Source organism: Primulina eburnea, unplaced genomic scaffold, assembly GCF_022965805.1.
Source record: "Primulina eburnea isolate SZY01 unplaced genomic scaffold, ASM2296580v1 ctg567_ERROPOS1000000, whole genome shotgun sequence".
In the NCBI taxonomy this organism is placed as follows: Eukaryota; Viridiplantae; Streptophyta; class Magnoliopsida; order Lamiales; family Gesneriaceae; genus Primulina; species Primulina eburnea.
Window position 1 is genome coordinate 32646 of NW_027331354.1, and position 26559 is coordinate 59204.

At 33.7% G+C, this 26559-nt stretch overlaps 4 protein-coding genes across 6 annotated transcripts; all 4 read right to left on the minus strand.

The window, feature by feature from the left end:
- Positions 1–1670: 1670 nt before the first annotated feature.
- On the minus strand, positions 1671–3035 carry LOC140821420 (syntaxin-related protein KNOLLE). The gene is made up of 2 exons (XM_073181907.1): positions 2303–3035; positions 1671–2208 (listed from the first exon to the last, which is right to left on the minus strand). Exons 1-2 carry the CDS (start codon positions 2906–2908, stop codon positions 1879–1881), a joined length of 936 nt encoding a protein of 311 aa, XP_073038008.1. The 5' UTR covers positions 2909–3035; the 3' UTR covers positions 1671–1878.
- A 3008-nt stretch (positions 3036–6043) lies between these two features.
- Positions 6044–7224, minus strand: LOC140821428 (polygalacturonase inhibitor-like). Its single transcript, XM_073181916.1, has one exon. The coding sequence runs from the start codon at positions 7198–7200 to the stop codon at positions 6202–6204; it is 999 nt and encodes a 332-aa protein (XP_073038017.1). The 5' UTR covers positions 7201–7224; the 3' UTR covers positions 6044–6201.
- A 3049-nt stretch (positions 7225–10273) lies between these two features.
- Positions 10274–11445, minus strand: LOC140821424 (polygalacturonase inhibitor-like). The gene has a single exon (XM_073181914.1). The coding sequence runs from the start codon at positions 11390–11392 to the stop codon at positions 10400–10402; it is 993 nt and encodes a 330-aa protein (XP_073038015.1). The 5' UTR covers positions 11393–11445; the 3' UTR covers positions 10274–10399.
- Positions 11446–16685: 5240 nt separating this feature from the next.
- Positions 16686–22642, minus strand: LOC140821423 (protein DETOXIFICATION 21-like). 3 transcript variants are annotated; one of them, XM_073181913.1, is made up of 10 exons: positions 22556–22642; positions 20336–20619; positions 19275–19816; positions 19001–19087; positions 18870–18926; positions 18528–18766; positions 17411–17529; positions 17234–17320; positions 16990–17071; positions 16686–16820 (listed from the first exon to the last, which is right to left on the minus strand). In XM_073181913.1, the coding sequence occupies exons 2-9, from the start codon at positions 20594–20596 to the stop codon at positions 16994–16996; spliced, it is 1470 nt and encodes a 489-aa protein (XP_073038014.1). In that variant the 5' UTR covers positions 20597–20619; positions 22556–22642; the 3' UTR covers positions 16686–16820; positions 16990–16993. The 3 variants fall into 3 exon arrangements, with proteins under 3 accessions (XP_073038014.1, XP_073038012.1, XP_073038011.1); XM_073181911.1 differs by having other exon boundaries at positions 16686–16913; XM_073181910.1 differs by lacking the exon at positions 16686–16820 and having other exon boundaries at positions 16943–17071.
- Between the last annotated feature and the right edge of the window lie 3917 nt (positions 22643–26559).

The following is a 26559-nucleotide window of genomic DNA, read 5'->3' on the forward strand; positions in this document are numbered from 1 at the left end:
AATTGTGATTGTTGCTGTAAAACGACATCACAGTCTCTTTTGTGAAGATGTCTACAATAAATTTGAAATTAATTTTTATTTACCACATCATCCTCTACGGTGAGAATGTCAACAGTAAAAGATTCATTCCATGGTGCGACTATTACTCAATTATATAACAATTATCTCAATATTCAATTAGCTATGAATTTTCAATATGGAAAAAGTTTAGTTAAAGTTCTAGTGAAGATCGTGACATAATCGAATACACGCGATGCCTCTTGTATAATTTTTGGTTTTTGAGGAATTTTTTTTATAACTAGTTCGATTAATTTTCCAACTAGATAAGTAGAATTCCACTCTCATCTTTCTTGTTAATATCTGTACTAGTTTATGCATTGTTTGGCTCGTTGATGAATGTTACATAATATAAGGATGATAAATCAATATTTAGATATTATCGTTTTACATGACATTAATTCTTTGTATAACTTGAAGCAAAAATTTGACAAATCAATAATGAGTAATCAATCAATGTTTTATCATTTGTACTATATATAGTTTTGTTATATTATTCACCAACTGTGTTTATTTTTGTGTCCACCAATGAAATGACACTCATTTTGTGGACAAGTGATAATCTAGTCGAAGGTTCTATAGCAGTCGAAATTGGATGGTGTGTTTTTCAATTTTTTGATTTTACATCTTTCTAGTGCTTCGATTTTTTACATTTTTTTGTTCCAAAGGTGAAATCGCTCACCTTAGGCGCCTCTCACTCCCGGCCCGACAGGATTGTGAGAGGAGGTAAATCATGGTGACTCAGCCAACCAACAGCAGCTAGACCTTATGCTACGCTGCGCACAAGGAGCTCCCTCTCATTGGAGAGAACTTAACTCCCACACTGCCGCTTGCGAGACTCGATCCCTGGTCATTGTTCCAAGATTTATTGTTGCTGACCAACTGAGCTAAGCCCATGCGGGCAGATTTTTTTTTTCTTTTTTTACATTTTTTTATTAATTTGTTTGGTGAAACTTTTTAGTTTCTATGATAGAGTGATAAATGAAATTTGCTTGACACTTAAAAAATTAATCATGTCTGATTTTCATTTTTCTTTTCTGTTTGGGTTATTGGATAAATTCTAGATATAGATAAGAAGCGGCTCGAATATGCATTTGTTGCAAAATAACTTCACTTATCTCAGAAAATTGGAGATTTTATAGAGTAAAACAGACATAAATATCGATGGATGTGAAAGGAAAGATGCACTCATTATCCCTAAAATAAAATTCAAGTTGTATTTGAAATTCCACGTTATATGTAATGTGACAAAACCTACAATTCAAAGTTTATTTGTTGCCAAGGAAAAAATATAACTTCAACACCTATGGTGAAAATTGGATAAAAAAAAAGATCAAGTATCTAAATAATGAATTTTTTTTAGACATAAATCAAAAGTAGAAAAGATATCTAACCAAAACCAAATTCATCAATTTTTCTCTTATTATTTTTTGAAAGAAAAAGATGTTCTTTTTTAGATGAATTAGAGAAAATATAATCCATTTTTGATTTGAAAAAATTTGCATCTTTGTTTTGGAAATTATTTCAATTTTGTTGAATTGTTTTTCCAAAAAAAAATATTTAATATAAAAAAACTAAAGTAAATTATTTTTCAAAAAAAAAATTATGATATGTTTTTATATGTTCTCAACCTCAAGTTATAACCCCATTTCACAATAAGCAAGCAATCCATTTACCCTTTCAGCACAAAACCCAAAATGATACAAGGCTCACATAATATAGTGCGAGCCAGCCACAGCCAACAAACAAAGAATGAATCTCGAGTCGAATCCCTTCTCGATTCGACTCGCATCTACGCGAACCTCGAACCCGATATCTCATTTAAGATTTACTAAAACTAGTAGCAATGGGGATGACACCAACAAGAATGAGCACAAGTAGCAGTATGATCCCAAGACACAAGCACCTCCTACTACTCCTCTGGTACTCCTTTGCTGTCTTTAGGTTCTTAGTCCCATCACCTACATATTGTGCTGCATTCGTCACATGGTGCTCGATATCGTCCATCTGCTCGCCCTGCGCCTCCACCATCACCGCCATGTCTAGGAAGATCTGGTGGAGCTCGAGTAGGCTCCTCTCGATTTCCTTGGCCGCGTCGTGCCGGTCTTGTATCTCCACCACTGTCTCGAGCACTTTTCCCCTCCCATGCTCCTAAACAATCGATAAATTCAAGATCATCACGCTTTAAATGAATCAAGATCGATGTAAAGTTCATAAAATTTCATACAAACCCCCAAAAAATTACCTGAATTGCTCTAGATAAGAATTCCTCACCACCATTTCCATTTCCACTTGAAATGATCTTGTCAATAATTTCTTCATCGGGATTTTCCCCAGTGACTGTAAAATACCTCCTCCCCACAGTTTCTTTATACTCGCTCATCATCCTCTGCCTCAGCCCCTGAAACTCCATCATCAACTCCTTCAACTTCTTCCTCAACCCGTTCGTTACGGCCGAACGGGTCCGGTCCACCGGAGAGCCCGCTTTGCAGCCCGAAAGCCTTCTGCTCACGGCATTGGACTTGTCCATTTCCTCCAGCTTGGCCCGAATACCCCGGGCCCGTTTCAGCACCGATACAATGTCAGCATTCACGCGGGAGCGTAGCGATTTGAGGGCTTCAGGCTTGTGGAGGGACTTGCCTTCTTCGCGAGATTCTTGAAGCCGGAGCAAGATTTCTTTGACCGAGTTCATTTCTTTCTGTACTTGATCCGCTTCTTGCAGGAACGCTGTGAGGTTCTGGTCCATTTGGGTCATGCCTAATTCGAGATCCGGGCCGCATTCGAGATCTTTCATGGCTTCTTTCTTAAGATCGACATAGCTTGTGAAGGATTTTGTCATCAAATCGTTCATCTTGAGTTTCTTCTTTTTTTTTTTAAACTCGCTGAGAGCTCAAAGTTTTGCAACAAAACGAATGAAATGGGAAAAGGTTTTGGAGGTAGAATCGATTTGCAGAGAGCAGAAATTGCTGAAAAATATTGGCGATATATTTGTAAGAGAAATAGCCGTTGCTAGTTCGACCAACGGCTAGTTTTCGATTAAATTAATGTTTTCTTGATACAACGTTCTTTTGCTGTGAACAATGATTGATGATGTCAATGAAATTTTAGACAAGTAATATGTAAAATAAAAGTATTTTTTTAATTAATTTTATATTTCAAGAATTGCATAACATAATCTTTATATGCAAAAAAAATATTGAACAAAAATTACTTTGTATATAACATAATCTAGATAACATTTATTTAGAAAATTCGTTAATTTTGATTTAGCATATGAATAAAGAATTATTTGGATATATTTCCAATACAGGAAACAAATAAAACTAGAATAATATTTTTAACTTAATTCAGCGTACATCATATGATATTTCTTCATAACGTGAAACTAACAAAAAAATAGTACAATATTGTAGTATAAAATACTAATCTGGACGTAAAAAATAATAATTTTCATGGGTATGTCGGGGTCGGGTTGGGGAGTCATGTCACAATATCGACTCGTGAAGCGATTTCACTTTAGTTTTTGTGTTTAATTTGTACGAAAATATTCATTTTTTATTGAATTTTAAACTTATGTTCCAAATGACATCGCTCATGATTCCCAAATATGTGTGAAGTCAATAAAATATCCATCTATCTTTTTATTATACAACAAAACTAAAGAGATGTGGTATTATAATTATAATAAAAAAAACTTATTTTTAATTTATAATTACTTCAATTTATTTTATTTTAGATAATTGATATTAATTAGTTGGATGATTTGAAGAGTCGATTTTTTTTTTTTCATTTTTTAATCGTTTATCGATGTTTCGGTATAAGTCGATCAATCAATTCTCCTGAAAAAATTATAAATTCTAGAATATATTCGGTGTAGGAGAAATTAAATTTGAATTCAAATGTCAATATCGGCACGGACAATATAATCCACTAGTCATGTTCTACGCTTCTGATATGACACAAAAAAACTCGTGTTTTATCGTATTGTTTTGTGTTACAATTTTGTGAATCAGATTTTTTATTCGATCGGATCCATAAAAAATATTAATTTTTATGTTACAAGTTTTATTTTTTTTTTACAAGTAAAGATCAACTATGTTCGAAATTATATATTTTTCGATCCGATCTCGCAATAAAATATACAGTTTTTAGAAAAGGAAAAAAAATCAACATATATAAGCTCACTTACCGTAATCAGGTAAAAAACCGTGCAAACGTGTTGCTTGCGAGTACCGAACCAGAATTGCTTCTAGTGATCCGAACGCAGGTTGATCGAGACTAGACCTTCTCGGACCAACTTGGACAATGTTTTGCTCGAGGTTATGTATAAAATTTGTAGAATAACCACTTAAAATTGGTCTCGTTGCTGCTAAAAAATGGGCTTGGTATGCACGAGTTTTGGCACCCCGAACAACTTTACTTTTTGGAGAGGTTTTTGAAAGATTTTGAGTGTCATTTTTGTCCCATATTTGAGGATATTTATAGCCACAAATGGAATATCAAAGATCAGCCTTACACGATTCCTCGAAGTCCAACTCTTATTTTTTATTTTTAGGACAATAATTCAGTGAGTTTCTTTAGCTGAAATCTTGAGTTCATGAGCACGAAGGTTTCATGTTCATGAGTCGCCATCATACGAGTCAAGTTCGTGAAAATTCGAGCTTAGAATTGGATGTTCCATAAGAAATAAGGTTTGAGTTTTATTTTTTTACACGATCAGTGCTTAAAAAATGGGGATCATCACAAAAAGATTGTTCTTGAAAAAGAAATCAATTAGTGATATATATATATATATAAGAAAATAATTTTGCTGGGAAGATTGAATTTGATTTAGTTATTTTTTTAGTAGAGTGAGTGAAATGTTAAAATTTGGGTTTCAGACCAGAGAAGTAATTAATCACAAGCAGTGTTCTAAAAATCCTCGCCTAGGACCGCCTAGGCATTGGGCGGTCCAAAATCGCCCCGATTTTAGGCTAGTCGAAACTTCTAGGCGCCACCATATTAATCGACTGCCTAGGCAGCGTCCGGACCGCCTAGGCGATTTTACAATAAAAAATCCGCCTAGGCGGTTTACACTTAAAAAAAACAAATTATGACGTGGATTAAAAATCCGCCTAGACGGTTTAATTTTCATTGTACAACGGTTGTAGTAAAGTAGTAAACTGATGTGGATGATTCATATATAAAAATTTATTAATATATATATTTATTATTACAATTTTAAATTTTATAATAATATATATTTCATATACAAACATAATACTCATGAACCACTTAATGAATTTAAGCTTTAAAAAAAACCGCCTAGACAACCGCCTAGGCCCCGCCTAGTAACCACTCGCTTATCGCCTACCGCTTTTTAGAACACTGATCACAAGATCGAGATATGAAATGGCATATGAAGTACAAGTCCTCGTGAATTGAACATTATTTAGTATGATTCTACAAGTGTGATCCAACAAAGAAACCAATAGCGCATTAAACTCGTGGTCCAAATGCCATCCATCCGAAAATTTTGCTTATTTAATCTAAAAGTCCAATTAAACCATTACAAAAATTTGTCTTGGTTTGGTGACACGAGTCATATTTTGTGAGACAGATCTCTTATTTGAGTTATCCATGAAAAAATATTATTTTTAAAGCTAAGAGTAATCAGTATTACTTTTTATTGTGAATATCATAAGGATAAACCCTTCTCATAGATAAAAATTTATGAGACAGTCTTACAATAGACCTATTTTTAAACCATATTCGATGTTGGACACAAAGGACAAAGCAAATGTCGTACTCATGTTTGTTTGATTGTTTCACATTAACTATTCTTCACGTGTATGTGTGTTCATAAATTTATGAAAATATACTTTTTTTTTGTTATATAATATTAAGTATTAGAATTTATTTAGTATTAAATTGAAAAAACATATCATGGCGATATTAAATTTAATTAGTATAAATTGTGTACAATTGTTTTTTTAATAAATAGTAATATTTAAAATATATATTTTATTTTCACTAAAATCATAACAACACAACTTTTTATTCATCACATAAGTTCCAAAGGCGAATAATATTTCAAGAAAATACAGTTATTATTTTTCTTGAACCATCAAGAAAAATACAAATTTGAAACCATAATTCCGACTACTAATGCTTGCTGCAGTCGGGCAACGGATCACCACACAAGCATTTGTTATGGAAAAATGCCGAGTACCCCCTTTCTTGGAGCCTCCCGCCCACCGGAATCTTGCCACAAAGCCTGTTGTAACTCACATTCAGATGAGCATTATCCAGTTTCACCAAACTCTGCGGCAGACTCCCGTAAATCTTGTTATGGTTGAAATCCAAGTTAAACAAGCTCTCGGGGAAATCGGCATCCGACATATCGAACTCCAACTGGTTCCTCGAAAAATCGACACGCTGTATATCTTTGTTCTTCTTGAATAAGAATTTCACATCTCCTTCAAGTTTGTTTCGTTGGAGCTCCACAATCAAGAAAGGCAGGTCGCCCCATCCTTTCGGAAGGGTCCCGGAGAGCTGGTTGTGTGAGAGATACAAATACTGCAGACTCGGGGTTAAATTCCCGAAGGATTCAGGTATGCTTTGGCTTAGTTTGTTCCTGTCTAATCGAAGCCCTTCAAGGTTTCTGAGCTCGGCCAGCGACGGCGGGATCGAACCGCTCAAGTTGTTGAACGACAGGTCAAGAAACGTCAGGCTATTGACTTCTCCGAGGTATGATGGGATAGGGCCGGAGATGTTCGTCCAACTGATTATGAGGCTCTTGAGCTTAGTCAGCTTGGTGATGGAATGTGGGATTGTTCCGATGAGACCCGGGATCTTGTGCAAACTCAAGGATTCGAGGTAGGGGAGATCTCCGAAAAGCTCGGTGATGTGGCCGGTGATGTCGGGGGAGTACGAGAAGTCGATACCATCGATCCGGTCGGTCCTTTCACCGCACGAGACGCTGTTCCAGCCGCAGCAACCGGTGCTGGGATCCCACGAGATCGTTTCGTAAGCGTTGTTGTAGTATTTCTTGATTGCAAGTAGAACTTTCTTGTCTTCGGGGTGGCATTTTGCCGAGTGAGAGAGATGGAATTCGGACAAGAAAATGAGAAGGGGAAGAATGTAAAGAACTTGGATGTTCATGTTTGGTTGTATTATTTTTCCTGCTTTTGTTACCTCATTTTATATACAGTAAAGTGAATAGAATATCATTATGATATTTTTGAAAATATAGAAAATTACATGATCGATTATTTTTTCCGTCGGTGGTAATTTTAGCACATTTTTCATCGAATTATTGATTTTGGTAATATAACTATTATTAAAACACATGTTCCATTTTTGTGATGAGTAGGTCTCATGTGAGTCCGTCTCACGGATCTCAATCTGTGAGACGGTCTCATGTCAATCTGTGAGACGGACTCACATGAGACGGGTCAATCCTGCCCATATTCACAATAAAAAGTAATACTCCTAGCATAAAAAGTAATACTTTTTCATGGATTATCCAAATAAAAATCCGTCTCACAAAGTACGACCCGTGAGGCCGTCTCATACAAGTTTTTGCCTTTTGTGATTAATTTGTTTAATAATCTATTATTTATTTTTAAGAGTTGATTTAACATTTGTTCTGTTTTATTTAATTTTTTAATATATTAATTTTTTTAATACTACTTACTTATATCAATAAACATATTTTAATAAAATTATGAACTGTTGGTTTGAATTATTGCATACGAAACCACCAATGTTATAATATTTTGATTACAATTGTTGCTCATCTAAAATAATATAAACAAAATCACCAATCACCATGGTTATGAAACGTAATAATTACATCAATGTGAGTTTACATGAATATAAACAAAAAATCTAATGGTCTCAATTAAATCTCTACTGTATTTCATGCTAACAGTTTATGAATATGCACAACAAACCTTCAAAAAATAAAATGCATAAAAATGACACTCGACAAAAGAATTATCTTAAATTATCACTAAGCTATGTCCAAATGCATGGAATTTATAAGATTATTCGAGAAATTGCGAAAATCAAATAAAAAGTTTGAGATAAAGAAATTGATGGTGAATGAAGTTAAAATAATAGAGGATATCTATGTAAATTTGATATGATAAAAAGACTATTTTGATAAATTAATTTAACTGAAAGCTAAAATTCAGTATGGTAACTGTGTGAAGTCTATTTAAGAAAATCTCGTTTTTTTATGTTTTGCATCAAAATATAATTAAGGGTCGATAAATTTAATTTTCGTCGTAGCAATAGTTACTCTTATTAATTTATTTATTGAGCAATTCTTATATTGGCAACAGGAAATTCAGAAAACGAATGGACGAAGGGTCCCCTTTCCTAATTTTTTTTTTTAATTTATGTGTTTTTCAACTGACAAAAACTTATGTGAGACGGTCTTTTTGTTTGGGTCATCTATGAAAACTATTATTTTTTATGCTAATAGCATTATTTTTTTTATTGTGAATATCGATAGGGTTGACCGGTCTCACATATAAAAATTCATAATATCGACTCACAAAATACCTACTTCTTTCAACCGGTGAACAGATCATCTCTCGCTACCACCTCACCCACTGATTTAATTGAAAATATTGGTTCCATCATCGAATGTCACCCCACTAAGGTTGGTCTCGTCTAGCATATATATATGTATTAGTTATCTAATATTGATTGGATAAAATTCTTGAAAATTCTATATGAACTATAATAATCATCTCTTATTGACTTAATTTTTGGGATTGAACTAAGTCACAGTTTCAATCTTAACACAATATATATATATATATATGTTTATGTAGAAAAATGGTTAAAATTATATATATAAAAAGAGATTCGGGTAGAGTAAAACAAAATTTTGACAACATAAAAGACTAAAATCGCAACGAGTGTTGTAGAATATATGATTTGCGAAGCTATCATTTTGTTCATACTTTTACATGTTATTTGAATCGGAGGAGGTATCAAACGTATTGTGTATGATACTAAAATTTATAAACTCGTCTCTTCTTAGAGCATCTGCATTGGTGTTAAAAGAGGTGTTATAACACCCCTTTAACACCCTCTCTCCAATGTGAATGGTACGCCATAGAGAGAGTGTGGGACGTTCATATGTATGAACGCCCCTGTGTCAGGTTTTTTTTAAAAAAAAATTCGCTCATTAGCGACGGTTTCTATAAAACCGTCGCTATTTGCGACATATTTTTGAAACCCGTCGCTCCACGCGGACCCCACACACGTGATGAATTTTCCTTATTTAATGTATTGGTTTAAATTTCAACTTTGTATGTTTTAAAAAAAATTTCGGAAATTAAAATAAATTAAAAAATAATGTTAAATTTAAAATATATTATTATTAATATAAAATAATAATAATTCAAATTTCTTAAAAAATTAGAAAGTGAATATATTTAATTTAAATTAAGAGTAAGATGAATGAGTGGACAGCGGGACCTACAAATAATGAATGTGAATGTTAAAATGAATGTGGGAGAATAGATGTGTTAATGTAATGTGTATGTGGCATGTGGACCTTACGATTTTTGATGAGGTGGTGGGTGTTATGTAAATGCCCTTAATGAAGAAACCAAAACTTTATAATTATTTACTCTCAAAATAAAAATTTATAATTATTTGGTGGACTGAACACTGAGGCCATTGGTAGTGTCAAGTTGACTTCTCAATCCAAAAACGCGTCTCCAAATATATCAATCGTGTAAATTTATGTTTCTATCAATGAGATGCAATAATATATAGACGAGTGTCACATCATTGATAGACATATATATGAGAGATATTTTTAAAATATTTTTATTTAATTTTTTTTTAAAAAAATTAAAAATCGAGTTAGTCTAGTTTATCGGGTTGATTCGGGTCCAAGGGCCCGAGTTAGAAAACACTCACCCATAATATAAAAAAAATAAACGTAGTAATTCCAGCACATTTTTTTTATTAAAAAAAACAATTTATAAATGACAAAAACTTATGTGAGACGGTCTCACGGGTATTATTTGTGAGACGGATCTTTTATTTGGGTCACCCATGAAAAAGTATCACTTTTTATGCTAAGAGTATTACTTTTTATTGTGAATATGGGTAGGGTTGACCCGTCTTACAGATTATGATCCGTGAGACGGTCTCCCATGAGACTCCCTCTTTATAAATATCAGCAAATAAATTAGGAGATAAATAGTTCACAAATATGATTTATTAATGACATCAACATATTTAGAGTTGAAACAAAACAAACTTCCATGAAGCTTATTTATTTCCATGAGTTCCGTCACACAATTGAGCAGTCAACAACGTTCCACCCTCATTTGCAATCCGGCAGCGGTGCGCCGCACAAACATCTGTTGTGAAAATAAGAAGTGTAATCCAATTCCTGCAGCTGCCCGCCAACCGGAATCTTGCCGCAAAGCCGGTTGTAGCTGACATTCAGAAACAGCCGATCCAGGTTCACCAAATCCTCCGGAAGACTCCCGTAAATCTTGTTGTGGTTCAAATCCAGCGTACCCAAGTCGTCGGGGAACTGCAAGTTAGAGAAATCAAACTGCAGCAGATTCCTCGAGAAATCAGCGACTTGTATAGACTTGTTCTTCCCGAACAAGAACGAAATATCCCCTTCAAGCCTATTTCGTTGCAGGTCGATAGATACGAAAGGCAACTCGCCCCAACCTCTGGGAATTGTCCCCGAGAGCTGATTGTGCGAGAGCCACAGATAAGTCAGACTCGGCGTCAAGTTCCCGAACGAGTCTGGTATGCTGCCGCTGAGCTTGTTCCTGTCTAACCGAAGCCCGCCAAGGTTTCTGAGCTCAGCCAGCGACGGAGGGATCGAACCACTGAAATTGTTGAACGATAGGTCAAGAAACGTCAGGTTCTTGAGTTCACCGAGGAATGATGGGATTGGGCCCGAGACGTTCGTCCAACTGATTGTCAGGCTCGTGAGCTTAGTCAGCTTGGTGATGGAACGTGGTATTGTGCCGGTCAGATTCGCAATCTTGTGAAAGGTCACGGATTCGAGGTACGGTAAATCACCGATGATTTCGGGGATTTGGCCGGAGATGTCGGCGGTGAAGAGGTTGAACTGGGAGATCCGATTGGTCTTCCGGTCGCATTTGACAATGTACCAGTAACAGCAGTCAGTGTCGGGATCCCACGAGGCGAAGTGGTAGGCGTTGCCGAAGGATTCTTTGATCTGGAGGAGCACTTTCTTGTCTTGGGGATTGCATCTTATTGAGTGGCACACATGAGATTCGGTCAAGAAAATTAGGACACAAATTATGTAAAAATATGTTATCTTCTTCATGCTCGGAGATTTGCACCTTTTTTGGGGAATTGCAAGAAAGCTGATTGTTATATACATACATGCATATACATATACATATACATATAGTCATCAAAAGTAAGGTGTGCCCAAATTGGGTTTTTCTATCTCCATCAACCCCCATGATATTTGATCTATTTTACAAAAATGGTGCTATGAAGTAAGATATTTCTGGTTATCTCAAAAATCATTTGAGAATATATATAAATTTAAATGATTAGGTATATTATGAGCAGAGCCGTACCTGTGATTCAGAGGACATGAGGTGATATGTTAAAAAAAAATCTTGTTGTGATTAATAACCGTAAAGTTCAGTTTGTAAATTAAAAATAACCAAACAATATATATAAAGAAAATATAATTTACGAGTTATATATTTATCTCTTTGCGATTTTTTTCTTCATACGCCACAACATCAACATGGTTTTACCGTAAGTGTCATATGAACAATTACATTGGAAAAAGATTGAAATTGACAAAAATAGTAAGATATGTTGCTAAAATTGAAATTTATCAATATAAACTATCAAAATAACAAAATGATAAATATAATGAATCAATATTATAAAAATATATGATTTGTTTTAAATAATAAATATAATATTTTATTCAAGAAAATAGAAAATAAAGATATGTAATATGTAACCATCACAATTTTTTGTTTTTTATTTTTTGAAATGGGTTCAACTACATAAATTCAAGAAAAGAGGCCAAATAATCGACAAGTAAAGTATAAAATTTAAACATGAATTGACACAAGATAATATAATAAATGTATTGGACTAACATTACTATTTTATGCATACAAAATTTTTAAAAAATTAATTAATGAGCCGTGTAACTTTATTTTTTGGGTCTACATAATTTGATTAAATCCCAGTGAACATAATCATCATATTTAATCATGTTTTCAATATGTCAATATCTAATTTTTTTTAAAAAAATGTCCAATATACATATTATTTAGGTGTATGCCTCAACAAAATGAGACCAATGATTTTTTTTTTGTTCCCTGTGAGGGCTGGGCCTTGAGGCGATGGCCTCTCTCGCCTCACAGGAGGTACGGCCCTGATTATGAGACGCCGTGTTAAATCCATATTTATGATAAAAAAAAAATAATATTTTTGACATAAAAAAATAAGATATTTTCATGAATAGTCAAATAGAATATTCGTCTCACATAATTGACCCGTGAGACTGTTTGATATTATTTTTGTGAATTTAAGTATGTTTTAACAAGATGTACTCGAAGAGACTTTGATTAGAATGCCGGTTACATAAGATCACGTGTATTATTTTTTTCCTCTCTGAAAAAATTTGTATTTATTTATTTATTTTTTCAATTAAAAGTTATAATAAATTACAAAAATCTGATGTCATTTTGACGATCATTTGATACTCTACATGAAGGAGATAATCATCCATGGGAGGAAGGTAATTGTTCTTGTCTGAAAAGAATCGTATTCCTTGTCATCTTTCTTTTTTTAATTTTCTTTTTTATATCTTTTTGTTTTGCCTTTCTAGACATTTAGTATATGATCTCATATAGATTCTATATTTGATATGAGATTATGATATATATGACCGATAATATCCTCAAGATATAATATGATCTTTAAGATATGATATCCTTGATTCAAAAGAGTTTGTTTCCTTATAAAATTGTTTTTCGATATTTTTATAGAAATATGAAGACAAGTTAGCATAAAAGAGGGAGAAGGAGATACAGAGGGTTGTGTACACGAGTGAAGAGAATTTCTAACGAAGAGACGTTTTCTGAGTCAAGGAGTCTCGTGTCATCAATAAGAGTGTTGCTGTGAAGTGCTGACCACATCCGTCGATAACACCTAATCACTGTTTTGATTAGTGTGTTGAGTTTTGAAGATTTGACACTTCTCAGTTGATGCATCCTATATAGTTTTGTTATACGGTTTGTTAGAGGGTTAGGATGCAATTTGTTACTCACCTTTATAAGGGAGTTGTTTGATTCTTTCACTAGTATTGGTTTTTATAAACTTACAAGTTTTTCTAGTGAATTATTTTGCCCTGAGGCACCGCACAAGTATTTGATACTTGTGCATAATTTATATCTCGTCTCTCTTATTTTTAGTATAATTCAAGTTGTGTGTTAACTTCGTAAACTGAAACTTCCGCTGCATGTTGTAAGTGGGTGTTACAACACCTACGCACAACACCTACGCACAACACCTACTTTCTGATACACACAACACTCACCCTATTTACACACACTGTGGAAACAGAACTTTCATTGTCAAATGAGAAATTTTAAATATTTATTTAATTTTTTTATATACATTAATCAAATTATAAATCAATATATTAGTTATAATATAATTATATATTGAACTAGGGGAGGTGGGATGTATGTGACTAGGAATATAGACAACTGGATTTTTGGAATTCAAATGCGTGGCTCTAAATTATCGGCTGTCTTTTTTGAAAAGCAAAATCGTTTGACATGTGAATTTCGATTATTACATCCAATTATTGCTTCTAGAATAAAAGTTTTTTGGTTGCTTCTATATCACAAAATTAAAGCCGCAAAATATTAAATTTATAATATTTTTTGTTTATGCTCTAGTCAACTAAATCATTCCGTTGTACAGAAATGAAAAATAAATAAGTATGCATGCACATTATGCATACTCTGTATATATATATAAATATAAACATGTATGAGACGATTTCACGGGTCATATTTTATGAGACATATCTTTTATTTGGGTCATCCATGAAAAAATATTATTTTTTATGCTAAGAGTATTATTTTTTATTGTGAATATCGGTAGGATTGACCCGTATAACAGATAAAGATTCGTGAGATCGTCTCACAAGAAACCTACTCATATATGTGTTGGTTGTATATAGGAAATAATGCGCATTTATAAATTATTGTGCTAATTTTGTATGGAAATAAATACTCTATTTTATATACAAATTATGTTAAGTTAGTGCAATACACATTGTAGCAATCATTCTTTTTACATTTACAATTTTAATATTATGCTTGCATTTATTATCAAGCTTTTTAAAAGCAAATCAAGTTGAAAAATATTTGGCATCTCAGTATTCACATTATAGTGTTAGTCTATATTATACTGTGAGTGTTTATCTCCCTATTCAAACACAATTAGATAAGACAAAAACTTGTGTGAGACGGTCTCACATGCCGTATTTGTTAGACGAATATCTTAGTTGGGTCATCCATGAAAAATTATTACTTTTTATGCTAAGAATATTACTTTTTATTGTGAATATCGGTAGGATTGACCCGTCTCACAGATTAGGATACGTGAGACGGTCTCACAGATTAAGATACGTGAGACGGTCTCACATGAGACTCGCTCATTAGATAATGTGTATCTCACTTATTTTTTATGGAAGTTGACATAGAGAAAGACAAAGAGTGTATTTCTGTTATGATTTGGTGAAAACTATTTTCTAAAATAATTTCGACATACACATATATCATATATATGTACAATTGTATAATAACATAAAATTTTACAAACGCTTTATGTGATACACTTGTCTCACATCTGAAAAATTAAAGATTTAAAATGAGTTTATAAAGGGCTACAATGGACCTTTATAGCAACTTGGGTTAATCATTTTCGTAAAGCGAGGAAGAATACGAAGTAGTTGCTATAGGGGCCCATTGTGCAGTCACGCAGGCGCGGGCTCGGGCTCGGGGCGTGACAGAATGGTATCAGAGCCGGTCACCGGCATGGAACACCGAGAAATAAGTGCTATGCAGGGCAAAGTGCTACGTGCATGAGAGCCACCTATTGAACCTACGGGGCAAAGTGCTACATGACGGGAGCCATCTCTTGAACCTGTAGGAGCCACCTCTAGATTCTCGGTGCTGGTGGATCGAGTGGTCAGGCCGCGACGAGGACGTCGCGTTCTGAAGGAGGGGTGATTATGATACCCTTGTCCCATATCTGAAAAATTAAAAATTTAAAATGAGTTTATAAAGGGCTACAATGGACTTCTATAGCAACTTGAGTTAATCATTTTCGTAAAGCGAGGACGAATACGAAGTAGTTGCTATAGGGGCCCATTATGCAGTCACGCAGGCGCGAGCTCGGGCTCGGGGCGTGACACTTTATACTTCAATTTTAAATAATGGCTTTCATTTTAAAAAATATTTTTTATATTAGAATATTTTTTTGGCTTGATTATCAAAATGAATGGTATTACTTGCACTTTTGTTTTTAAAAAAAATGAAATTCATTATATGAATAAGATTGTTATTTTCGAGGAATGTGAATATGATAAAATGGAATATAAATGTTACCCTTAGGTGTAAAAATATCCATCTTTGAGTGTCATATTTATGTTTGCCTTAAGAAATCTTTTTGACGTACTCAAGTTTGGTTTTGAAAAGAAAAAAAGTATTACTCTTGCCTCTAAATATTATTTGACTCGTGAAATATGATGATAAATATATAATATACAGATGAAAAATCAATATATACATAGAACTTATGACAAACGTTAGATTATAACTCTAAATTTTTCGTACAAATCAGACAAATGTTACATTAAATAAATCAGTATAATCAACTAACGTCTCGTAATTCGCAACAACATTACCTTACAGATTATTTTTGGAGCACTTGATGAATTCGTATTTAATTATTTCAGTTTTATCATTATTATGTAGTGTAATGTTCCAAATCTTCCTGGAAATTCTTGCTCCCATTGGACCATTTGTATCTATATGCATCAGGATCCCCATCCATGGATCTCTCGGTTCGAGAAATCAAGATAAGAGGATCGAACCATTTCTTCTGACTCTTTTTCAAATTCGATAAAGGTTGGTTGATCGTATATTTCATTATAGTTCTATGATTCAGAGTATCCTTTCCTATTTGATCCCTTTGAATTCCATATTCGAAGTTGCGATCGGATCTATTCATTAAAAAGACTCGATTCAATATATTTCTTATGTACCCATAGGTACTATATTGGATTTGAATCAGATTTCGGATCAATCTATATTGATTGACTGCCTCCATTATGTTGGCATGCTAATATATTAATATTTTACAGTAATTATCATATGCACCTTAATCTCAAACCCATTCTCATCAACAATTTTTAAATAAATAATTTTTATAAACTCTGTAATAATTAAATATCTCATCCATACATTTTTTTAATGTTTAAGAAATATTTTAAAAGGTTGCTTAATTTTAGTGACACATGTTTAAACCACTATTCAATATATAAAAAATAAAAAGATACATCATAAATTTAATATTCAACTTCAATATATATCATTTGTCTATCAATAGTTGCGACACAACTTCCTCACAGTGCGCGAGCCATCGGTGAGACATCATTTTGGAAGAACTAGAATTCTAACCTTGTATCAAGGGACCTCCAGGTCAAGAGACAGTCTCAGGTAGAAAGTTCTGTTTCTAAATCCTATTTAGATTGGATATTGCCACTTCGTTTCTTTTTGTCCAAATCACTCCTTTTTTGTCCAAGTAACATTACAAAAAGCTAAATTAATAAAATAGAATGCCGGTAATCAAAGTTAATCTTACTCCTTCAGGCATCTAGCAAGCCATCATCTTTCATTTCCGGTTCCACAAACCACTTGTTAACTCGTGTTTTAGCTATCGATACCTACGAAAAAAGACGAGCAATTAACCGTGGAGGTCATAATCGTTAACAAGTTGAGCCTCTGCTAGTTTTCTAGAGCCTTGTGAAACAACTCAACTCATCTTACACTCGTATGAATCCGACATAAGAAAAAGGAAGAGAAATAGCGTGATAAGTAACCGGTACCTGTTTATCCCAATCAGTTTTACAAGTTATTATGACGAGTATAATAGTTTGGATGAGCGTGCCAGTTAGCATTCCAATCCAAACTCCCTGTAAACAAAATAGAGACTGTCGTGAATCTTGCATGAAATTTTTTTATAGTCGACGGAAAAAAATTCGACGAAAGAAGTGAATGCGAACCTGGACTTGTAGTTCGATCACATAACCAAGAATGGCTCCGAAAGGAATTCCAATAAGGTAATAGGATCCTAAGTTAACATATACTACCGTGCTCTGCCATCCAGCACCAATGGCAACACCTGTGATGGCAGGAAAACATGTAGTTATTCGCATTTATTTACTTGGTTTGATCTGAGGATGTTTCTAGCTTTCAGTTCCTAAAATATCGGAGCGTAAATCAGCGCGAGGCATTTTTTTTATCGTAGAACATGAAATTCAAACCGAGATAGAAATTGTTATCTGAAAGTAGACATGCTTAACGGCCCGAAAAACCCTGAACCGGTTCGTCCGTACTGGTTCCGGAACCAGTCCAAAACCATATTTAAATGGAGTGGACCGGTTCTATATAAAAAAATCGTCCAATGAATAATAACAAATACCAATTGTGTTGAAAATATTGACGATTCAAGATTGACTGCAAAGAAATATAGAATAAGATTGTTGGGTGAACATTATGAAAAACAAGCATATATTTATAGGGGTAGAAAAAAAAAATTACAATTTTACCCCAAAAATATTTGCTATTTGGCCCCAATTGCTATCTCAAAATTATCCGTTGGACAAACGTTGCCCAATGGATATGTTAATTTTTTTTTCGTTTTTTAATTATTTAATTATTATTTTTTAAATTAAAAAAAAAAATTGGTTCCGGTTTGGATTTTAGGATTCACCGGATCCGGAACCGTTTTTGGACGGTTTTGTTTAGATAGAACATGTCCACTCCATTTAAATATAGTTTTAGACTGTTCCGGAACCGGTATGGACGAACCGGTTCCTGTTCCGATTCCGGGTTTCCCGGGTCAGTTCCATGTCTAACCGACCCGTTAAACATGTCTAGCTAGAGCGATCGACGAATTTCGAAGCTCAATCTCCGACGAAGGTCCAGAGCATTCAAAATATATTTTAACAAATTGTGATTAATTTTAGATTTTAATTATATATTAAAATATAATAAATTAAGGTTCGGAATCGGTCCGACCCAACTCGAACCAAACCCGGTTTATTAAAGACCGAACCGGTCTTGGGTTTGGATTGGTTCCTAGGATTTCAAATTGGAACCTGAACCGGTATGCCTTACCTGAAAGAACAGGTTGAACGCTGTTCATAAGAATGGAAATGGCAAGAAGAGGAGACAAGTCGGCCACTTTCGCCGCAACTTCAGGACTATTTGTGAATATGTAAGCCAGACGCTCCCGCAAGAAGAGGAAAACTGTGAAAAGAACGAGTCCAATGGAGAATGACGTTATGACTATCACCGCAATCGAGAACTTTGCAGCTTTAGGATCTCCTTTTCCGAGCTCATTCGAGATACGAACACTAGGATTGAGGAACACACGACGTGTGTTGTAATAAATTGTTACCGAGTTCTTGTAGAGTTAATATAAAATGAATTTTGCGTCATTAAGAAAAACAATAGTACCTTGCTGCAGCAAAGAAACCCAGAGATATCATCATTTCCCACCCATTGATGTTGAGGCTGCAAGAAAAAACACAGTTCTAGTTTTTCCCACCAAACGGATGAAATCGAGAAGAATAGAGGAAAAGAGCTACCATATGGAGAGTGCATCAATTTCAACCTCAGCATTCTTCAAGTTCCCTGTCAAGAGAATCAATATGGAATTGTACCAGACTTCAAGGCTGACAGTGAATAAAATCAAACAAAGAGTTAAACTCCGTGTATCAAGGGCATAGAGAGTTGAATATATAAAAATTGTAGATGACAAGATGGAGATGCCACAACGGAGTTGGCTTCTGAAAGCGTTTACGATACGAACGAACAATGAATAAGGAGTATATTCAAGAACACTGAAAGAAAAAGCCTAACCAGAGCATGGCACCAGCCGACAAAGAAAGCTTGCATACAGGCCAAAGATCTTTGAATGCTAACATCGAGAAACCTTTCCACGTTTCTTTACACCCACCGGAGATTATAAATATAAGTTGACCTATATTGGGGATCCAGTACGCCAAGATAGTGGATATGGCCACACCAGCAATTCCAAACTTGTATTTGACTGTCAAAAGCCACGAGAGAAAAATGTGGATGCATAGTGATAATGCTGCCAAATAAGAGATGATCCTGTTCTTGCTCTGTGCTTGTAGGAACATTTGACAGCTGAAGGAACTGATGAAGGAATATATCACGGGAATGAACCAAAGAGAAATAGTTCCTGCCATGTCCGCAATGCTTTCATCCTGTCCTAAAGCTTTGAAAATGGGGCCAGCAAAAACAAAAAAAGGCAATAACAAAGTCGATGTTAAAACCAAAACCACCCATGATCTTTGAAGATATATCCCAAGCATGTGATATTGTCTTGCACCATATGCTTGCCCACATAGAGTTTCCAGTCCACTAGCAACACCCAGCTGTAAATTACGAATTTTTATAAATAAGACAAAGCCGAAAGATGATCATCAAAGAAGTTGAGGTATATATGGATTTCTCAGCCCTCATAGACGGCCTGATAGCTCGATTTCTAACAATTTTTATCACAAGTTTCGAGCGTCGAATTTGAAATGCAAGCATTTTCCATTCCCAAGGTCTCGCTCATGCTTTTCATCTTATGAAGAATATTACAATTTATCAATAGCTCACTAGGTGCATATCTAGTCATACTGGAGCAAGCATTTTTGACAGGTCCAAACGCTTGATGGATTGCGATCGTGAAGGCAACTTGTTTGTACACTACTGAATATTTATGTATTGAGGTTTATTAGTTTGAAAATTACATAGGGAAGGCGGTGTGCATTTTAACGTGAAGCGCACATTTGATTGGTGTGATCCAGATCACATATAAAGATGCTCAATCACATAAATTGGCCATATTTTTCTTAAGTTTAGAGCTGTTTGCTATTTCGTATGGAAACTCATAGAGGATCATTTACCAACAATCCATTAGCAAATTTGATAAGGACAGTAATAATCAGAGCAAAGGCAGCAAGCTCAGTGGCACCGATGTGTCCAACAAACGCCTGGCTGATGACATTCACCCCAAATGTCGAGAACCGAGTGAATATGGCAGGGCCAGCCACAACCCACATTTTTTTGCTTTCATTCCAGATCTTATGTTTAAGATTCTCATCCTCATTCCCATGATTTTCACCTTCTACCTTCTTTAACAACAGTTCGCTACTACTGCTTTCCATCAACTGTCCTTCGTGCTTCTCTTCTGCAACAAATGGCAGAAATGGATTTATCATCATATTACACGATCACTCAATTCTTATACAACTACAAAGACCGTATGCCAGTACTTGACATAAAATGCGAAAAAATGGCAAAATTCACATAAGATGCAATCCAAGTTCTTGGCACAACAGATTTTCATAATGAAAAACCCCAGAATTAAAATACATCCGAATTTCATCCTCATTGAGTAATGTTGTTTGCTCCTTGAGGATATGGTTTCCATTCAAGATCATATTAGAATATATAAAATTGTGGTTTTCTAGAGGATAATGGTTTTCAATGATAAGCAGTTTATTGGCATCGAGAATAATCGTTTTCTGGTAAGAGGCAGATCAAATTAGACTTTATAAAATCACAATCTTCTTGGCTACTAGTATAGTTTTCCATGAATAGTAGCTTCTTTGGCGTTGACGGTGTTTATTCGACAGACATGACGGCCGGCCACCTAGAGTACTATAGTTTTCCGGTTAGAATTCATAAAATTGTTAAGTAGTAACACTATGAATGTCAGTGTTCTAAAAATCCCCGCCTCGGACCGCCTAGGCAGCGCCTAGGCGTTGGACGGTCCAAAACCGCCCCAATTTTAGGCTAGTCGAAACTTCTAGGCGCCACCATATTAACCGACCGCCTAGGCGGCGCCCGGACCGCCTAGGCGATTTTACAATTAAAAATCCGCCTAGGCGGTTTACACTTAAAAAAAAACAAATTATGATGTGGATTAAAAATCCGCCTAGACGGTTTAATTTTCATTGTACAACGGTTGTAGTAAAATAGTAAACTGATGTGGATGATTCATATATAAAAATTTATTAATATATATTTATTATTACAATTTTAAATTTTATAATAATATATATTTCATATACAAACATAATACTCACGAACCACTTAATGAATTTAAGCTTTAAAAAAAACCGCCTAGACAACCGTCTAGACGCTAGGCGGTAGGTAACCGCTCGCCTACCACCTACCGCTTTTTAGAACACGGATGAATGTTCATTGTTTGTTCAGTTTCTGCATATGCCTGGATATAAATATCTGAGGATCTTGGGGTAACACCTCTTACATCATCTTAGCAACCTAGTGTCCACGAGACATGTCATGTTATGACACAGTTAAAAGTGGAGTTTGATACTGCTGTATCATGTATCACGCTCATATTGGTTAATATATGATTGTGTAGCCGTTTGGCTTGTGTGTATATATATATATATACATATATATATATATATGTTCAAGATTTGAAATCGTGAAAAGTTAACAGATATTTTTTTTCATGGAAGATTTTTAACAATCTCGTAATTTCAGATGGGAGACACTTGCAATTAGGCAAAAACTTGTGTGAGACGATCTCACGGATCGTCTTTATTAGACGGATATCTTATTTGGATCATCCATGAAATAGTATTACTTTTTATGCTAAGAGTATTACTTTTTGTTGTGAATATTAGTAGAGTTGACTCATCTTACAGATTAAGATCCGTGAGACGATCTCACATTAGACCCACTCTTTGCAATTAACCCTCAAACAAACAAAACCAGCAATCGTTATTCTAAAATCTAGAAAACAATAATAGTTTTAAAAAAGTAGAAAAGTATCGATGACATGAAACTTATCTCTACAAACAACATCACCACATGTAAATAAAAGATTAGGGAACAATTCCAAATTAAAATCCTAGCCAGAAGAAACCAAGAAATGGAAAAAGACGACAAAAACAGAAAAAAAGACAATAAAATAAAAAGACCAACAAACCCGTGATTTACTCAAAATGAAAATACTTTTCTTTAACAAGAAACATACATACACAAGCACAAGAACACAGAAATAGAAACAGAGTACAAAGACACTTATAATTGAAGAAACCAATGGCTAATAAAACTCAGAATATAAACCAAGAAAATACAAAACTTACCTCTCTGATGCACCAAAGGACGATTTTGAAATGGCTTTGAGAGATGATCAGATGGGTTTCCGGGCTCTGCCAGAGAGCAGAAAATAGCTGAATACGATTAAAAACGAGAAAAATGACGTCAATTTTATCGATATTTATAATAAAAAATAATATTTTTAATATAAAAAAATATATTTTTTATAGATAATTCAAATACGAGATTTATCTCACAAAATGCTACTCGTTCGTGAGACCACTTCACACAAAATAATATAGTTTCTTCTAGTCATTTGAGGAAAATATATATATATGTTTCGTTGCTCATTGAATGCCACTCAACTGCCTCTTCATTGCTCATTGAATGCCACTCAACTGCCTCTCTGTCGTGTGCTTATCATTCATTTAGTTTCATTCCCTCGTATGAGTAGAAGAAAGATATATATTATATTATATCTGAGTTTGGTTCAAAATCTACAAAACGATATTATATTTTATTTCCCTTTGGCAAGTTGCAAAAAAATATTATATTTTAAGCAAAAAATTGTGTGAGACAGTCTCACGGATAATATTTTGTGAAACATATATCTTATTTGAGTCATCCATGAAAAAGTTTTACTTTTTATGCTAAGAATATTACTTTTTACTCTGAATATCGGTAGGATTAACCTGTCACACAGATAAATATTCGTGAGACCATCTCACAAAAAACATATCCTATATTTTAATATTCTATCTTATTTCTAATATATAATTTTCCGTAAATCAGTTTCATCCGGATATTTCTATAACCACAAAAATAATTTAATAAACATAGTTTTTTTATATAATTTTAGTGTAACTAATTAAAATACTTTTGCATGTTAAGTAATGTTTATTATATAGATTCGCAAGGAAATAAAGAGTATTACATATGGTGACAAACTGAGAAAAAGTCATCAAATTCTTTTCATTTTATAACATTTTATTATAATAAATCCACGGCTTAAATTTTTAATTTTAATCGAGAAACTTTATCAGTATAATATAAATAGTAGTTCTTTTTTTAGATGATGTCACAAATTTTTATTCGTGAGACGAGTCAACCATATTCATATTACAATAAAAAATAATATTTTTGACACAAAAAATAATATTTTTTATGGATGACCAAATAGAATATATGTATCATAAAATTGACTTATGAAACCATCCCACAAGAGTTTTCAACTAATATAATTTTTTTAAAATACTTACAGGAATGAGGATTGCTAATGAGAAACTGCTTATGTTATGGTAAATTAAAGCAAAAGTTAGCAATATAAAGGACCCGAGTTTAGTTCAACATATCTTGAGGACACCTAATCTCAAGATAGGTTCAAATATTGAACCTACATATTTTAATCAGTCGGTTGACATGCATTAAGGACATTATCGAGTAGTCGCTTGATAAGACGAGATTCATCCTTGTGCCAATCCCAAAACCAGACATTCCCAAACTTACTATACACGTGAATCACCCACTTGATTCATATGCTATCTTTCTTCATGTGTATCTTCCATAATGTTTTTGCTAATAACATTTTGTTCCACACTTCCAAGTTCTTTAATCCCAACCCCCCATCCTCAATTGGTTTGCATAACATTTTTCAAGCACCGGTGGGTGTTTTGTTGGTCATACAAACTTCCTGCAAATGGCATAAACATGATGGATGATATTGGACGATAGCGGAAGGATCGAAAGCCAAAAACATTGTGTGTTGTGTAATGCTGCTGATGAAAACATGGCGCATTTGTTCTTCATGTTCCCGATTTCTGCGCGTATTTGGAATGAAATTCGTCACTGGCTTGGCATGAAAAAAATTATCGGTTCAAAAACAGCGGTACTCAAGGCATTTAGAGGTGTGTATCGAGGGAGCTCGACGTTGACAAAGATGAGATGCTCGGCTTTTGTAACTACGGTTTACCATGTCTGAAATGTAAGAAACATAATAATGTTTAAAAAGGAAAAACTGGACATTGACGCAACAATTAAGAAGATCAAGATTCTCTTGCTTCGATATTTTCCACATTCTATTGATGTACCTTAATTGCAGTTTAAATAGTTTGTTTGATTAGGTGTGATTTGTTGGGTTATATTATCTACTGGAGTAGCCCAATGTTATTGTATAATTACTTTTTTTACTTTATTAATGGAAGTAATTTCATTAATAAAAAAAAATCAACTTTCTCGTATTATACTCAATCTATTTTCTTGGTCTCCTAAATTTTGAAAAACACGTGGGAAATAGTTTTTGGAAAATAAAGGAAAAGGAAGGAGTAGCCAAACAAGGAGTAGCATAAACAAGACCAAGTGGTGAATGACCACAACCATATTTTCCTCGGGGACATAAAAAATATAAAATTCCTCGAAAAAAATATGTGGACATGTGACTACCATCACTTTTTCTTGGGGATGACAAAAGATTCCCCGACAAGAGTTAGTGGACATGTGATGAACCCACTAAATAATCAAGAAAATTGGACCCAAATAAGCCTATAAATAAAGAGTAAATAAAAACCAGTAAAATACACAAGAACAAAGTCGAAATCTGAAGAAAATGTATTATACATATTTGAAAGTTTCTAAAAGACGCATCAAGTCAATAAGAAAGCAGCTGATAAACTTCAAAGATTTCTACAAACAACTAAAGGAAGCCGGAAATGAAATATTAGCTGACATAATCCAGACACATATATACTATTTATGCCAGAAGAAAAAAAGAGAAGAACGAGCTGTTTCTAGATTAATAATCTAGAAGATATACTATTTATGCCAGAAGATAAAAAGAGAAGAACGAGCTGTTTCTAGATTAATAATCTAGAAGAAAACAATTTAAGAAAAGTGGAGAGACCATTCAACCACCCACTCAAGAGATAATGCCAAACATAGCTGGAAGGCATTAAAGAAAAGTTATGGCAAGAATTTGAAGTATGTGAATCAAATCCGATAAGGGTTTCTATAAATAAGAAGGTAGAATGAAGATGAAGACATCAATCAACTTCTTCGTTTTTCTTCAAAACAATTTGTAATATTTTCTTTCAAGTTTATGTATGTTTCCATTTCGGCTACTATTAGTAGCTAAACAAGTTTCTGCTCCTCTACAGGAGATTACTATGTAATAATATTATGTATGTTTGAATAAAAGAACCAGGCTTTTGCCCCTCTCATATATTATTTTCAAATTAAGCTTTTTACTATACACCCTGAGGTAAGGAACAAAACATGGTTGTGCTAAGTGCTGCTGAAGGAATCCGTGTCTGAAATTATCGGTTGCGATTGTGTGGTTGGATTGTGAGGAGCAGTCTGTAAAATTCGGTGGATATAACCTGACGATATTTTGGTCAAATAGGTAAATAGTTCAATTTATAATACGGAAGCATGGTGGAACATTTAAATAAAAAAAGGATGTTTTCGAAAACAGAAGGAAAAACTTTATTTAGAACTTAAATAAATCAAATTTTAATTTAAAAATAAAAATTAAGTATAAATATTAAGGGGTTTTTAAATAAATATTAAAAATAAAAATATTTAAAGAAATTGAAGAAATTTTAGTTTTAAAAAAGTTAATTAATATGAGAGAAAAGGCAGAGATCCCATTTCATTTAAAAAGTTCCGTCATTCTGGAAAAAAGTCTGTTCTATATGTATTTTAGCTTATCCCTTCGGAAATAGAAAGATAATTTTTAATGCAAAATTTGAAAATTATTAAAAAAAATTTGTTAATGTAAATCTAATTTTTTAAATTATTATATAATTATTTAATTTTTTAAATTTTTATTAAACTAATAAAAATCGTATAACAGAAAGAATAATTCAAATTTTAATATAAAAATATAATTTATTAATGTTTTCATAATTTTTTATTTGTAATATTTATTTTAAAAAAACCCCAATATGAATCATATTGTTATGTCTGAAACTATTATTTAACACAAAAATTCTTGTGAGACGGTCTCACGGATCAATTTCGTGAGGCGGATCTCCTATTTGGGTAATCTATGAAAAAA

Excerpts from the sequence above, each read along its gene's own strand:
- LOC140821420 (XM_073181907.1), bottom strand. The coding sequence starts at position 2,908 with ATGAACGATTTGATGACAAAATCCTTCACAAGCTATGTCGATCTTAAG. Across the intron at positions 2,209-2,302 it reads TCTTATCTAGAGCAATTCAG|GAGCATGGGAGGGGAAAAGT; the intron begins GTAATTTTTTGG and ends TCGATTGTTTAG.
- LOC140821428 (XM_073181916.1), bottom strand. The coding sequence starts at position 7,200 with ATGAACATCCAAGTTCTTTACATTCTTCCCCTTCTCATTTTCTTGTCC.
- LOC140821423 (XM_073181913.1), bottom strand. The coding sequence starts at position 20,596 with ATGGAAAGCAGTAGTAGCGAACTGTTGTTAAAGAAGGTAGAAGGTGAA. Across the intron at positions 19,817-20,335 it reads AATTTGCTAATGGATTGTTG|CTGGGTGTTGCTAGTGGACT; the intron begins GTAAATGATCCT and ends CGTAATTTACAG. Across the intron at positions 17,072-17,233 it reads AAACTGATTGGGATAAACAG|GTATCGATAGCTAAAACACG; the intron begins GTACCGGTTACT and ends CTTTTTTCGTAG.
- LOC140821424 (XM_073181914.1), bottom strand. The coding sequence starts at position 11,392 with ATGAAGAAGATAACATATTTTTACATAATTTGTGTCCTAATTTTCTTG.